The 16,621-nt window shown below is 41.1% G+C and overlaps 1 protein-coding gene across 7 annotated transcripts in view; it reads right to left on the reverse strand.

Moving 5' to 3' along the window:
- LTBP1 (latent transforming growth factor beta binding protein 1) overlaps positions 1-15,778 on the reverse strand; it is a 192,408-nt gene extending 176,630 nt beyond the window's left edge. For 3 of the 7 annotated variants that reach the window (XM_064648552.1, XM_064648549.1, XM_064648548.1), the window contains exons 1-3: positions 14,887-15,778; positions 14,363-14,433; positions 76-364 (exon numbers count right to left, since the gene is read on the reverse strand). In XM_064648552.1, coding sequence (XP_064504622.1) covers positions 76-364; positions 14,363-14,433; positions 14,887-15,329 — 803 coding nt within the window. In that variant the 5' untranslated portion in view covers positions 15,330-15,778. The remainder of the gene's footprint in view (positions 1-75; positions 365-14,362; positions 14,434-14,886) is intronic. The other 4 variants (XM_064648554.1, XM_064648551.1, XM_064648550.1 and 1 more) reach the window with 2 other exon arrangements.
- Between the last annotated feature and the right edge of the window lie 843 nt (positions 15,779-16,621).

Below are 16,621 nucleotides of genomic sequence, written 5' to 3' on the forward strand. Positions count from 1 at the left end.
TGAAAACATTTGCAAGGAAAAACTTTTTACAAATCTAACATACTGGACTTCTTGGAAAGCAAAGAAAACACTTACTGTGGTTGCATTTGCTGAGTTAACCCAACAGGAGGCTTCTGCTTGATGGTGAATGCCATCTGAGTCATAGGGCCAACCTTTGGTGGGACCTGCACCTTCTGAGAGAAGGTCTGCTGGGCAGCCTGCTGGGGTATGGGCCAAGGGGGAACAACAGGGCTCCGGCCTCCAGTGGAAGATGTATCTTGCACGACTGTATCCTCACAGGAATTACCTTTTGTTCCTGGTTTACACACACAAAGCTGAGGTCGCAGGCACATCCCTCCATTTTGGCATGGTGGTGCACAGTTAGCTAAGAAAAGACATTTTAAAAAGTACCTGTGAAACAAAGCACAAAGGAAAATGCAAACCCTCCCCATCATAAAAAAAGGCATTAATTGTTAATGTAATTGGAGTACAAGAGAGCACCATTGCTCAGTTCCACAAAACATAGTATACAAGCTGGTACAGCTTTTGCTGTTTTCCTACATAAGACATGCACAACGTTTGAACAGCTTCGAAAAGTAAAATGCTCGTGATCTAAAAAATAGGAAATGCACAAGTTAAGAAACAGCATTATTTCAAATCTTCCTGTTAGTGGCCTTTTACACTCTCTTCCCAGCATCCTTCCTCCTCATACTTTAACAACCTAAAATGCATCTAGTGAAACAATGTTATATTGAGCTTAGAATTTTACTACTGATCCTGGCCTGGATTCACTCCATTACTATTTTAAAATTGGATACTGCATAGGTACCTAGACTAAATCTCTACAGTTACATTATAGACCACGAAAACAATGCTGAGAAGCATGAAGAGATTCAAACTTTCCCTCACTAAAACCCAAATGACATTCCCTTCACTACCCCCACCAAAACAACATAAAGAAAGAGACATACGAACTGCTGCTACAAAGACATTGCTACACCTGGGGATTACATTCTTTGAAGAAACAGACAGGTGCTTGTGATTATCCCAAGCCAGCTTCTGTGCATTCTTTGTACCACCAGTGAAAAGGGGTCAGATTCTTCAAAAGACAATTCGCCTTCAGATAGGATTAATTACACTGCTTTGTGCTGCTCTATCTAGTGACTGTCGAGGGAGCCTGAATAATCAGCCTAGACTCAACACCCAGGTCATAAACCTAGTTAATGCAGGATCAACTCCACTTTGAATAAGAACCTTGGAGAAGCAGTAAATCCCACAAAAAAAGAGGAAAAATAAAAAAGCAAAAGCAATTGCTGATCATATGTATACATAATACTGCAAAAGCATACCTAATTTGAGGATTTATTTTGGATATTTAAATTTACAATGCTATTGCATTTTGAGAATGCTAAAATAACACAAAGATGGCAAAACAAAATTAATTCTCTTACCCAGAGAATGGAATTTAACATTAAAATATAATCCTAATTAATATAAACATCAAAATACTTTCTTCATTTGTCCCATTAAAGATGACATACAATGAAGCATTTATTTAAAAAAAAAAAATCACTGCTGAGCTACTTTGCTTCTGCAAACTAAGTATATTTTTAATATTGTTAAAGATCTTTTAACACAAACAAAACGATATGCAAGATCGGTTTTTACTAAAATAGGTAAGATCATACCTTAAACCATAACATGGGATTCTACACTATATTTAGATACATCCAATTGCACAGTTATATTATTTAAAAAAAAAAAAAAAGTCAGTCCCAAGTAAATTAGAGTACTTGGCACGTCAATCAAGTTTTAATATGCACATTTATATATAAAAATAAATGCACAAGCATACACATGAAAAAACTTAGTAGGATGGGACTGTGTTAATTTGGAAGACTAGTCTGTCAAGTGACAACACCCTCTGATACAGACCTATCACAGTATACCAACTGTACATGGCACCAGAACTGCCATACAACTTTAACCTGAGTTTTGCATGGGGTTGTTCTCACATACACTTTCCCCTCCATGTGTAGTTCAGAAACTTATTTTTTCAATACTACTTAGCTGGGCTACCTTAATAGCATATTATGCATCTCCCTGGCAACACAAAAGTAATCATTTGCTTACTTATATTTGTTTATTTTTGAGACTGTATCTTGTTGATTTCTGGAAGACTGGAGACCATTTTAACTCTAAACTTGAGATGGTATTTGCAACAAGCATATGCTGCAATATACCAGCCAAGTCTTCCTTGTGCGTTCTTTCTAGGACTTAGATTATGCTAAAAACAGTAAAAATTTGCTTATGTGCACATGACTGAAATTAATCATATCTTGAAAAATAGATTCAGGAGCCTTAAATTTTAATTAAGTTTCACTGGTTTTGGAGAGACTTTCAAGACCAGAACAGTGACCCCCATCATCTGGGTCATCTGTAGAAAATGAGTAAAGATGACAGTGAAAGAGTTTGGGTATAGTTGGGAGTGCTTCTAAAAAACATCAGATAAAAAATGCTTAAAAAAAAAAAACAACTAGGACTTTCAAAGGTCTCATTTTTACAACATCAAAAAAACATGAACATATATTTCTGGTGATTTACAGACGTGCACCTATATCAACCTCTGAGCTTCTCGACAAGTTAAATATTTAAAAAACAAAGACTGAACACAGAAGTAAGCTAACAAGACCACCCCAAAAGTCAATATGACAAAACATACACTCTTCTAGGATAGTGATCATGGCATACCTCCTCTCAAAAGGGAAATAACAATGTATACCTACACAAGAGACAATATTGAAAAAACTGCAACTCTTTCTCCTGTAGTTAAGAACCAAAGGTGTGCTTCAGAAGCCTAAGAAAACTTAAGATTCTATTTATGAAAGTGAACTTCAGGTTGCAGTGAATTTAAAATTATGAAGCTGAAAACAGAACCTGTTTTTAAATGACCTTATCTATTTTACCCAAATAGACTTGACGATTCTTACTCCACTGAGAGCAATGTAAACCCTGAAAGCTTACATACATATTACATATACATAAAGCATATGCTCTGCATTACTCTAACTGGCCTTTAACAAAACAAGCGTCATGAGATACAGCAACTATTGTCTCAGATCATATGAACAGTGACAACAAGTTAAAAAAATGATCCATTAGATCTTTACAGCAATGAACCCTTTGACTGAAATCCTTCATTAATGTTGTGTAGTCGAATATTACAAAACTGGATAAAGATCACATTTTCTAAAAAAGAATTAAACTGAACATTTTAATTTACATAATACAGCAGTTTAGCTTCAAAAATGTCCAAGACAGCTGCAGTGTGCCAAATGAATGACCTAATTATTTTGTTTGAAGACAACAATAATGGCACACAACTGAAAAGACCAATATTTTCCGAAAAGCTAAGCTTTCAAAAACTGGAGTGTGGAAGTACTAAGTTCAAAACTGAAAAGCAGGTCAATATACTCCTGCTAAAGGCAATTGGCTTGGTCCTATTCAATTCAAGGAGGTCATGACTGGAAATTCAAAATAGAGCTTGGCAAAGATGCAGATAATGAGATCACACTTAGTGGGTCAGATTAAAGATCCACTTAGTCCAGTCTTCTCCTTCCATTACCGAGGTGGATGCCTAAGGACAGGGTGAGATGCAGTAAAAGTTTGTACCACTACAGCCTTCAAGAATTAGAGGCTCAGCAACTTCTTGAACAAGAGTGCTGGTTTTGTTTGATAACTCTCAGCAGACTTTTCCGTCAGAGGTTCACTGACCTGCTTTTTGAACCTCCTAGCTTCAGCATCAAAGACTTCCCGTGCCAAGGAAGTTGGCCATGTTGGAAGTCCAGGCATAGACAATATAACCAATCTTCCCTCGCTTTCCAGAAGCGTGGTGAAGGAATAAGGATTCTTCGGGTTGATTTTTGTGTTTTAAAGAACATGCCATCTCTATCTACTAAGAACAAAGCCACAGCAACACATTTGCTTTGGAACTACCTACATCACAAAAAGCTGAAAGCTGTATTCCAAGATGCTCATACTTTTTATGCATCTTTCCCTAATCAACTGCTGCTCACCACTCTCACAGACAATTACTGGGTTTGACACAACCATATGGTTGTACTTGTGACATACTTTCAGAAGAGCAAGTATAAAATAACATTATCGTTAGGCTTAAACACACCCCTTCCAAAACATCTTATGTTGTTTTGGGACTGATCTATACATATACACTTTTCAGTTCATGTGTTCGTGTTATTATGGTTAAAGAGTATACAAATATTTGCAGGAGCAAGACCTAAAAGGTTTATAATAGTCTCAAAATACGTAAATATTTTAAAACCTCTACATATACAAAATGTATTTGTTTTAATACATGGTAAATTAAGCATAATTTATTATATGAAATCAGTAAGTATAAAATATTGTCATGCATCGAAGAAGTTTAGATAATTTCTCTTTTGTCCTTTCAAATGAATCAAAATGCAGGTATAACTGACTTCACTTGTCACAAAACAATGTTTATATTATATTAATGCTAATTCTTGAATTAAGATCATTACAATCTCATTCTTACGCTAATCATTTATTTTTTATCTCAATTCACAATTAATTTCTTCAAAAGTAACACCACACTTAAAAGATTATTTCCTTGTGTCTCTAGATCATGTCAAGAATTGAAATTCACAAAAACGTATCTTCAGTGAGAAAATCACAATAAACAAATTTACATGTCCCAAAAGTTTCCTACACTCAAGTTTCTAGCCTTTCAGCCTCAGCTCCACCTTTAAGTATTTCCTTTGTCAAGGAACTGCTGTTGATTTGTATTTAAATGTCTATATAAATTTCTATATTTTTTGAATTTCTACAGATTTCTAATACTGTGACAACAAGTACACTACAACAGTGTTGTGAGTCTTGTGCTATTTCTAGTGCACCCATCCACTAGGTTTTTTCTGTTTCCACCTGAAATTTATCTTTTTTTCCTCCTCTTGAGCACACATAGTCAAGCACCAGTTTAAACAGGATGCACTGACTTTCAACAAATTCCATCACAGTGCACATATCAACTTCTCCCATAGGAGTGCATAAATCCTGTCAGGCAAAATACATGGGAGAGGGCAAATAATAGAAAATACAGTAATTAGAAAGAAGATTATAAGTACGAGGCTGCTTCAGATTCCAGCATAAAACGGTTGAGAAATGATGCATGCATCAAGTTTACAGAAAGGAAAAAAACCAACACTCTGGCACGGATATATCTGTGCTTAGAGCAGAAATTTCAAGTTGCTTTACATGAAACGCAGGAATACTGTTAAGGGCATAATAAATACTGTCTTTCTTATTTTATTAATTCAAGATTTCTATTCCTCGAGCACACAAGGAAACCAAACCAATGCTCAGCTTGGTTAAGTGCACATCCTAAACAAAAAGTTGTGACACAAAGGCACCTTTAACTCCTGCTGTGTTGAAAGACAGAGTGATGATCCCCCACCGATTCCAGAAGAAAAGCAGTGAAGCACTTTCTTTGGAAAGCAACAAGCTGTGAGTTCTGAAAGGAAAGAGACATATTCCAGTTTCCCTCAGAAAAATCTGAATACAGTGCTGACATCCTGGAGAAGAGCAATGTTTCTAAGAATTTCCTGTTCTCCAAATTACCCTACTGATTAGCTCACCATTTAATTTTATGATTTTATTCTGGATACCATTTTAAGTCTTTAATCATTGTCAGGACTGAGGATGCAATACTGGAATCTAGAAACCCAAAAGCTAACTGAAGGAACGTCTGCTGCTCACCATCTAATGCTTTCCTGGGGATCTAGTTCTCTAAGTATCTCACTTCAAAAAATTTTCAGAAGTCAAACTTTACCAGAAATATATCCAACAATTCTAAACATTCATTGAGAATGGAGGAGACAGGAATTTGTAACCAAGGGTGATACAACCATGTTGCAAGACTATTCTACAAAAAAAGTTTAAATTACTTAAATAATCCTAAGAAATTACATTAACTGCAGAAAACCTGTATGACCTTTACACTACTAATGGAGGAGGTAGACATCATCTGTGTCTTTCTACACAGGAACTTGTTTTTAGCCTAACTATATGATCTTAAGGAATTCTTTCCCTAAATAGACTTCAAATGAAAGCATGTGTTGGAATTCTTTGCTTGTCCACTTCAAAACATCGAATTCATTCCCATACTGGCATGTAAACATGACCTCCATGAAGGAAGGGAAACAAAAAACAATGCTTTTGGCATACATATTTCTTTCAGAACAAACACACAAAAAAACCCGGTTTCTCTCCTAACCCAATGACAACATAGCATACTTTATTTTCTATTTATCTTCATATTACAATCTCTAAATGCCCAGATCTATCAGAATTCAATAGCAGCTATACTCAAATACTTCAAAAGCCCAACTTCAGCAAAAGGATGCATTATGTTATCAGTCATAAGGATATAACATGCTCTTTGATATTTGGCATTTTCATTCATGTTGTGTTTACTGGAGTTTATATAGTATAAATACTTAAGACTGCACAATCTGAGAGACACTTAGAAATACTTAATTACATGAGATCATAATTATATATATTCTGACAATATAAACATTTCACATCCTTCTATCACTTCAGTGTCAAAAAAAAAACAAACATTCACTACAGAATGGACTAAGCCAAGGAAATCAGCAGATTCTCATGCTACACTCCATTCTTGCTGCTGGAGTGGTTAACACTCCAGTCTGCAATCATTTTAATTGTCTTAACCTTTCTCATTACAGTGCCTACTCATTTTGTTACAAAATACTTCATAATAAATGTGCAGGAAACTGAACAAACTAAGAGAAATTCAGTAAAGAGACAACTGGAAATATTTAACTGGATGCAGGATTCAGACAACTGAAGAGTTACAAAAAAAGGAAGACTGGAGAAAAGACTATTAATCATAATAGAGTAAGTAAAATGCTAAGTACAGTAAAGTTTTTCCTAAATTCAACCAACTCTCAGTAGGAGCTCACCATTTAGTTGAGCTTCTCAGAAAATCCAGGCCTAAACTGCTATCTAGGGATAATAAAAAACCTTGATCTGATTTATGAAAAAAGCCAGTCTTGCCATTGGACACAAAACAATTGGCCTCTATCAGGAACTATCTCTCCAAAACCCTAGGTTTATGCAGAAATTGTCTGCACTTCACAAAAATGTACATGGCCTAGTAGACCTATTTTTAGCTCTGTATTTAAATTAACATCTTGCCTTACTAACATGTAAAATTATTGTTCCCCTTCTCTGTGGAGTCATAAATGCAAAAATGCTAAAGGTTTGCTTTCTTTCTATAGTCAATGGGGAGGATCTGTTTTCTAAGAATAAATTAGGCTTTGCAAATCAAGTACTGGTGCTTTTAAAGGCAAAATAAACAAACAAAAAACCAACAAAACACTAAAGCAAAAAAATCTCAAACCCAACCCAGCATCAGCCCATGCTGGTTACAGAATATGGACTGACTTGACAACCTGAACCACTGATAACCTACTAATAATCAGTACTGCAGAATCCAAAGAAGGAGACAGTTTAGGTAGATGTGCCCCTCTTCATCCACCCTCCACGAATCCTATATGTCTCAGGCAGGATCAGTTGGAACAAGCAGCCCTTCATGGTGAATGCTGCAAAGAAGGGTATCATTAGAGGTGCTGCACTCAACTTCTCAAGACCCCACAGAGAGCAGAACCCCACCACTCACTGAAGCCCTGCTTTCCTGAAGGTTGGGAAGTTTGCTGATCCCGTTTGCCCAGCTCTCTCACTTTGCAGGAGGGGAAGGAGAGGGGAGTTTGCCCCGCTTCCAGCTCTTCCCTTCTCCACGCTCAGGAAGAGCAGCTGTACAGAAGAGAGGTATAAGACTAGTACTGTAAGTATCAAAGTATCACTTCACTGTCGAGACATAATTTTATTCCTGCACACATGCAGAAGAAGAAGAGTGCATGATCGATGGCTGAACCACAGCTTCCCCTGACACCCATACAGCTTTCTGCGTGTAACTTTCAAGTTACACATTGAAAAAAAACAAACAGCCAACAAACCTGAAGGGGAGAAAAAAAACCAAAATACCTCAGTTTTCTGGGCTCCTGATTATGTATTAAGAAAGGAAGTGTTCAGGACTTTTTATAACTTTACTACATCCCCTGCTTCTTTTGTTAACACCAACTGCTGCAATGAGCTGAGCAAGTTCACTGTTAATCTGTCATCCGCTTCAATGCGGGAGCACAACATCTTGAGAAGTTTCTTTTATGGTTCTCTTTTTTTGTTTTGTCTTGTCTTAATTCTGTACACACTTGTAGTATTTGTAGGAAACAGGGACTACATATGATTATAAGCTTGTTTCCAGTAAATTCCCAAGTGTCTCACAAAGAAAAGTAGGTTTCCTCTTATACTAATTGTGGACTTTCCTCACTGAAAAAAGGGAATGGCATGGTCACATGTGTACAACAGGCAGCAGCTAACAGCTCCCCCATCTTCTCACAGCTCTTTTACTGTCTCCTCTCACAGGAGGGAGGTTAGCTGCAATCAATGGCCAGGAGATAGACACTGTGCTCAAAGTCTGCATGATGACTGCATGCTCAAAGTCAGTCATAATGCTGATTTGGGTCTGATTTCCTCTTGAAGCACATCTTACCAATTGCACTTACTGAGTTGTGGGGCCATCTTTAGTTATGTGCACTCTATTGCTTTTAGATGCAAAGAAAAAAATATGTTTAAATAATAAAAAGCTAAACCCAAAACACGAACACTAAGAAAGCATCTAATGCATTTCAGGCTCATATTGGTGTTCATTCCATGAGACCAGAGTACACTTTGACCAAAATAAAACACTAAGCCCTGTGTTTCATCAAAACCAAAGGCTTTTGTTTATAGATCAGCTCCTGTTAGTCCACACTACTTGCTGAGGTAGACTAAGACTACAAGAATTTGGATCCTGTCATACTACTCCCTCTTCCCAAGGGCAGTAAGTGAAAAATAAGGCAGAGTAGAAATATCACTGAGTGCTAACAAGAGCTTTCCCACTGCAAAAGCCCATCTATTCCCTGTATATGAAATTCAAAAGTTTTATTTACATATTACAGTAACAAGCACAGCAGAGGCAAAACCCAGTTCCTCAAGTAATGGCTTTCAGTTTTTCAGGCTTTTGAATTGTATAAAAACCTCACCAAACAAGAGATTAAAAAGGACTAATGTATAGGTCAGTTACATGAGGTCAAAGTAGTTATGCCCCTTTAAAACTGAGGCATTTAATTTTGATTTAGACATAATTTGAAGGAGATGGATACTGCTTTTACCGAGATGATGGTCTTAGAATGAGAAGAAACAACATTTGGGGACAGTACACTATAGTTAGGCTTTGTATACACAATGTAAATAAACAGACCTTGGTAAAACTCAAAGCCACAAAATTGATTAAGCCTCAGGAACTGTTTATGACTGAAAACCTCCAAGAAGTACAGCTGCAAACACTTGAAGTACACAGTTCCCATGATCAGAAGTACAGCTCTCTACTACCATTTCAAAGAGTTAAACTGAAGACAGAAAAAAAGTAGATTCTGAGCAACCAATATTAAAATACTTACTGATACAGAGTTTTATGTCTAAACTGGAGGACCCATGTATGCTTCCAAGCTTCCAGGTCTGGATCATAAACCTGTATCAGAACAAGATCTAAGCACGCAACCTTTTCCTCACCTTCCCCAAGAAATTCGGGAACACAAAACAGAAGCAACTGAGGGCATAATCTGTCCAGGTCTTTGACAATTGGGGATCTAGAACTACTGGTCACATTGTGAAGTGCCCATGTCCTGGAGCAGACACAAAGCTGTAGCATGCTAACTCATCCATATCAAGTATAGCTCTGGAAGTTTAGGGATCAGATGACTCAAATTAAACAGGAGTACACAAGCAGAGGCCACGCAGATTAAGGAACCGAACAAAGTGGACCCTTCCTCTGGGCAAGTATTCACACAACTTTCCAATCTCCTGCTCTTACATCAGCAAGAATCTACTATCATATATTTTCTTATTCTGAAAAATAAATTAAACCTCTACAGTGTGTTTATTTTAATGTTGAGTCAGGAAGTCTTTTAAAAGAGAAGAGAATTAGCAAGATAATATTTTAATACAAAAAAAAGACAACAGACTGTTTGTCTTATTTTCTGATGATCTTTCCAAGGTGCCCAAATACACAACAGACAAGAAAAGTTCATGATAAAATTCACACAAATTCAATCCAGTTCCAACACCAAAATCCTCTCCTTATGCCTATGCATTGAATACATGCACGCACACATGCAACACTCTCAGCTAAGCAAGACAGAAGATCCTCTTTATCTTAATTGACAATGACTGTGTACATGGGTTCTACATTTACACAAACAGCAATTCATCTCCCTGCTGGAAATTTCCTCTAAACATGATCCTGCAAAATCCAGTTCCTCACCTGTTTGCCCTAAGAGCCTTTCTTACACCTCTGCAATAAGGAGTCCATGCTTCAGTACTCCATTAACAACAGCCAGTTCTCTCCTTCCCACTTTTTTAACCATCCAGTTTACACTGAGAACACTCTTAAACAACTGATATTAATACTCCAGACAAAACATATTACACATTTTAGAAGGGGTCTACTATTACAATAAGGTAGTTCTTTTCATTTATCTTTTTAAGATATCAGATCCTACATACAACAGGTAATTTTTTTCTTAACTTCCCAACATAAAAAACAGCTCCTTGTAACCATTAAGAAAACAAAATCAGAACAAATAGAAGGAAGTAGCTTTAACTAATAGAAATTTAGTAGCAAGTAATAAAGTAGGAAACAACAGATTTCAATAGGATAAACACACAGTTGGGCAGCAAGAACTAATTTCCAGCACAGGCCTTTCCAAGAGGTGTTAAAACTTGTCCAAGGGCACATTTAACCTATGGTTCAATTTCCATAAATGAAATAAATAACAAAAGCCCCACACTCCAAGCTTTACTTGCCTTACAGCCATATTATGGAGCTAATTAATGTTTCTATAATGCTCTCCTATGCAACAAGTACTAACAAAACACGGTGTCTCCAGCCTTGGTGGTATCTTATTACTGCACTTACACAGATTATAACCTATGATAACTATGACTGGAAGACAGTCTTTGTCATAAACCCTTTCATGCACTTCTAACTTTCCAACGTGTTTACTGCTGTGGTTCAATTTTTCCCACCTTTGTCTTTATCCAAAGGTGGATGTTCTGAAAGTTTCAAAAAGGTTGTTTTGGATTGTTAGACATTATTCTTCCAGCACAAAACAATTCTGAATACTTTTAACACTGAGTACTGTGATTTCATCTTTTTAATTAGAATGATGTGGTTCTTCATAATTGAAGTCACACCATGTTTGAAAAAGAAGTTCTTAAGATAAAACCTAACAATGTAAAATTTAAATATTAGGCACAGAAGGGGGAAAACCCTATATGCCTAAATTGGATACAGTAGGCACTCTCATAGTTTAGAGGAAGACAGAAGCTCACATTTTAAAGACTATCAGGCTTCCAAGAGAACAGGAATAACTGTAAACACAGCAGGCAGTTCAGCTTCAGACTAAAATTTAGAAAAAGGACTTGAAAAATCCACTTGCCTCCTCCATACAGATGCTGCCCTCTGACCTGCACAGAAACATTTCAAATACCCCCTGTTGCTGCTATTGAGGGAAAAACGATGTGGCTGCCACTGCTCCCAGCCAGACCACCACCCACGTGGGATACAAGTCACCCAAGGGAATAGCAGCCTCAACCACAGCCTCATGTGGGAGAAAGTAGGGCTAGCAAACACCACCATGCAAGAGAAAGGGAATGGGAAGCAGCCTGGGCTGCAAGACCCATACCTCTTCCCTTCACCCCCTCCTTCTGTGGGTTACAGGCAGGCTTATTCACACAGGTGCAGCAGAGCAGAAACACATGCTGCTTGTTCCAGCCTGGGATTACACCTGAGCTAATAAACCTTGCTGATCAGAGCTGGCTCTCAGCACTCTGGTTCTGGAAGCACGATGCAGACAAATGCAAGTTGGCTCTGGAAAAAGCCAGTGTAGGTCTGGGGTTTATTAGCTCAGGCTTTGCACCATGCAAAAAAATAAAATCTGGCCCTAGAGACCAAATAGGTTATTAAAGTGATACCGAGACTGAGCTAATAAACCCTGACAGATCCAAACTGCTCTTGCATCAAGTCAGCTCAGGTGTGCTGGCATCTGTGCCACAATTAATCCACTACTGCAATAATCCACTCAAAAACAACAGAGTGCACTATCTGATTTTAAAAATTGCTTCTTTTTACAGAAAACAAAGGGGTTAACTGTTGTTCAGTTATAGGGTTTCTGGTCTTCTGAAAGGAACATCAGCAGCTTCCAGAAAAGGTGATATTTGGCTTTTATGACTGTGAGACTAATCCTCCATAGCTAAATCAAGTCACTGATATCTCATGGTTTGCCTAAGTTACAAAACAGACAACTTCAGTACATTTAGTGCTTCCCTTGGCCTGCCAAGAGAGAGGTGAAACTGAGAAGATCCAAGCCAAGAGTATTATACCACTGCTAGGAGGTATTAGAGTAGCATTAGAGGAGGTAGCAAAAATATTTAATGCTAAGGAGACCCTAGTATCAGAGGCACAAAAAGAGAAAGAAAGGTCAAGGAGAAAATCCCCCTCCCCTTCTTTTAACCCTTTCTCTGCTGCTTCATTCCTCCAGTAACCATATGAATGAACCAAGTAATTAATGGATTTAAATTAAATTCTATGTAGTTATCCCATAAAAATCCAATTGGCTGTCTTGGTCTTTATTGAAGACTCTCAAAATAAAAAACTAAAGAAGACAAAAAAGAGAGAACAGTCGAATAACAACCATAAAAATTAAAAAGACAAAACTTAAAGGACTGAAAGTAAAGAAAACTACCTAATTTATAAACAAAAGTTAAAAAGCATGAAGTTATCTGAAAATAAAAGTTACCAGAAGGCAGAAAAAGAGCCACAAAAGGCAGTGTTGTTTGGGTTTTGTTCAAAATAGTTAAAATAAAATTGTTTCAAAATAGCATAGCAATTGAAATACAGTTTTTCACTTTATCTCCTGAAATTACTAAGATTTTTTCAATTTGACTAGTATTTCAGCTAAGGTAGGTGTTTATTAAGCTCTGCAATTAACCTTAAAATACTACTGTAAGCTGAAGGAAATCATTTAAGTATTACTAAGGTATTAAACAAAAAAGGTGACGAACCTAACACAGCAGCATGTATTTTAAGCTGAAAATGTTAATTTAGAAGAGTATCTTAAATACATGCCTAAATTGGTCAGGGAAATCATGAACTTTCTTTAACTACTGTAATAAAGTCTTAGCTTCTTTGCAACAGGTCCATGCAGGTCAAAGGTACTTGACCTTACTCAGGATTACAAAAGTGATTGCTCTCTACTGTGAAAAATCCCACACAGGGACAAAAGCCACCACAAAAAAAAAAAAAAAACCAAACCAGCATTTGCATCCTGGAAACATTTACTCCAACTCTCTCAAGGACAGAAGTCTATCCTGCTGAACTAAAGCGCCAAGATCTGCCCAATCTCACTGATACCCAAAGGAGTTTCGTGAAGAAGTATGCTACTCCAGTGTTTCCTGACCTCATGGCAACATTACTCCACTTTAGCCATTTGCAGTCATTCCGAATCTTGCCTAAATTGCTAGAAATTCTTCCACTTTCATATCAGAAAGCACAACCTGAATATAACAGCATTGACTCTATCAGTGTTACTTTATGCAAGTATTTTGTGCTTCTAGTTATCAAAGTGGAGGTACATCCCCCATCAGGACCTTCTCCAAATCTACTTCTTTTGCTTTGTTCAGTGCTTCACAAATTCCATGCCCCAAGCACAGGGTCATCACATGGGCTGGTGGTTGAAGGGACAGTGTGGGTAGATGGCAAATTCTTGCTCCCCACCTGTGCTCCTCTGGTAGATTCTTTACCCTGTTAAGCCCTCCACTCAAAAAACTCCTAAAAAACAAGCACTAATGGAAGGGGGAAGCCTTCCACAAAGCCTCCACAAAGCTCTCTCCAAAAATGTCACTGTTTGCGCCGAGGATAACTGTAACAGGCATCCTCTTTTAATCCTTTAGCAATTCTGAAGGTTAGGAAGGAGGGATTTAGGGATGAAGTGTTGCAACTGTGGATTTTGTAGCTCAGCCAGCACCTCTCTGCCCACAGGCGATGCCAGCATCCACCACCTCGCCAGATGCCAGCATGGTCCCCTCGGGTCCCCACGACGCTGCTGACCGCAGGGGCGTCCCCTCCCACACCCACCTCCCCGACCGCACGGCTACTCACGTTTGATGCACCTCTGGGAGCCCGTGGCCTTGCTCCAGCCATGGCAGCACTGCCCCCCGCACACATTGACCCTGCGGGAACAGCAAAGAAGAACGAGTGTCCGGCGGGGCACGCCCGGTCAGCCCCGTCCCCCCCTATCCCGAGCCGGCCAGCGGGGCGGGCACTGGCCTGGGGTGAGAAAAGGCGGGAAGAATTAAACCTTCCGATTAAACTCGACGCCTCAGCCTGGGCCCGGGACCCGCCGCGGACTCCTGGGACAGGAGTGAGCTGGTCCCGCGCCCGACCTCCGTTGCCGCGGGAAGGCGGCAAAGGAACGGGAGTGTGTTCCGCGCCCGCAGCGGGTTCGCAGCCAGCCGGGCACCGGCGGCCGGCAGGTAACGCCGCGGTGCCTCCCCTGGAGCCCGGGACGGGCTGCCCCCGCCCCCTACCCGGGGGGGCGACAGCGGCCGTGGCGAAGATGCTGGAGGTGGTCGGAAGGCTGCGGTCGCGGAGCGGGGGACGCGCGGGGCGGGAGGGCGCCTTACCCCGGCAGCGGCGGCAGCTGGTGCTTCTGGCGGAGGGGCAGGGCGGCGCTGCTGTTGCCGTGGGGGCCCGGCGGCGCCTTGGGCCGCGGGCCGAAGCGGGCCGGCTTGGCGAAGGAGCCGTGAGCGGCGGAGTTGGGGTGGACCTGCCCGGCGGGGCCCACGCGGAGCTGGACCCCCGCGCCGCCCGGTTTGCTCATCCGCCGGGTCCGCTCCAGGGAACCGCCGCCGTAGCGCGTGTTCAGCTGCACATTGAATGTGCGCTGCTGCTGCTCCCCCCCGAGGAGGGTCGGGCGCTGCTGCCGGCTGCCAGAGGAGCCCCCCCGGCCGGGCTGTAGGACGTACGTGATCCTCCTTAGCCTTCCCTTTTCGGAGGCTGCGAGCGCTGGTGACAAAAGTGCACAGGCAGCCAGGAGCAGAAGGAAGCCCCATCTGATCCGAGCCATTTCCACAGCGAGAGCCCCTGCAGCCAGCGAGCTTCGCGGACTCGCCGTGCAAGGGTTTTCTCTCCGTGGTGTGCGCGACCTGCGCCCGGGGCGCGGATCCCTTCTCCGCTCGCTGCCCCCCAACCTGCTCCGGGCGCGGAGAAGAAGGAAAAAAGCCTCGGGATCCTCCCGCCCGCCCCCCAAACTGTTTGGAAAGTTCAGCAAACACTTCGCCCCGTGGAGCAGGAAAACATCGTTGGAAGAAAGGAAGCGGCGGGTGCGAGCCGAGCTTCGGGCCGGAGCGGGAAGGGAGGAGGAGCAGCAGGGGAAGGGTGTTTGCTGGAGGGGGGTGGTCGCAATGGAGAGCAGATGTCTCGGCTGCCGGAGCTGCCAGGGGTCTGCGCGCGTGTGTGAGAATCGGCCCTTAAGCCGGTGCGGGCTGCTCCAAAGCCCCCTCTTTAAGAGTTTCTCGGCGACTGAGCGTGTGCGGAGGGGAGGGGGCTGTGGGTGGGTGCCCCTGCCCCAGTGCCGGCCCCGCGCAGCCAATCTGGGGCCGCCGTGACGTCAGGCGGCGCTCCCGGGGCTGGGGAGGGGGCCGGGGCCGGGCCAGGTGACCACGGGGCGCGGGGGAAGCGGCCGCGGAGGTCTAGGCTACGAGCCTGCGCCGCTAAGCAAGCCTCAAAAAGACCTGTTTTAACTTACAGGCGCCGACTTGCCGTCTGCCGGTGACACAGACAGCACAGCTGTCCCGTGCGGTTGGGGTAGCGTACCTGTACTTCTGCAGTTTCTGTTCTGTTTTAATGGAGGTGAGGCTTTAAACCCCCAAAAGCGTTATATACATTCTTCACTGTATAGGTAGGAACTCGATTAAAGTCCTTACACGCTAAAGGTAAGCACATTCCTGAGTCTCAGCTTGATGAGAGCCAGAGGTTGCTCTTAGCAGAAATCCTAGCAGGATTAGGAAGGCCTAGATTCTTTCTTGGTTTTCTTTATGTTTGTAAAGCAGTATGTATTACTAAAGAACAAAATACAAACCACAATTGTACACTTGTAATTAATATATAATAAAAACTGCCCACGTTTTTCTCCAGTGTGTCGTAACCAATCTCACCCTTTAGCACTGTAAACAAAAAAAACCAAAGTTCACAAAATAACCCGAAGGTTACATCTTTTAAAATACTCAGAAGTTGATGTGTCCGAGTTCTTCCCAAGAAACTTTGTGGTGAATCAGTTTGCAAATCCTATAGCTTGGAATACAGGTCCTCCTCCCTAGGTTCTCCTCTGCTCTTTTCCAATGCTTTAAGGACACTGAC

Source organism: Pseudopipra pipra, chromosome 3 (genome assembly GCF_036250125.1).
Source record: "Pseudopipra pipra isolate bDixPip1 chromosome 3, bDixPip1.hap1, whole genome shotgun sequence".
Taxonomy (NCBI): Eukaryota; Metazoa; Chordata; class Aves; order Passeriformes; family Pipridae; genus Pseudopipra; species Pseudopipra pipra.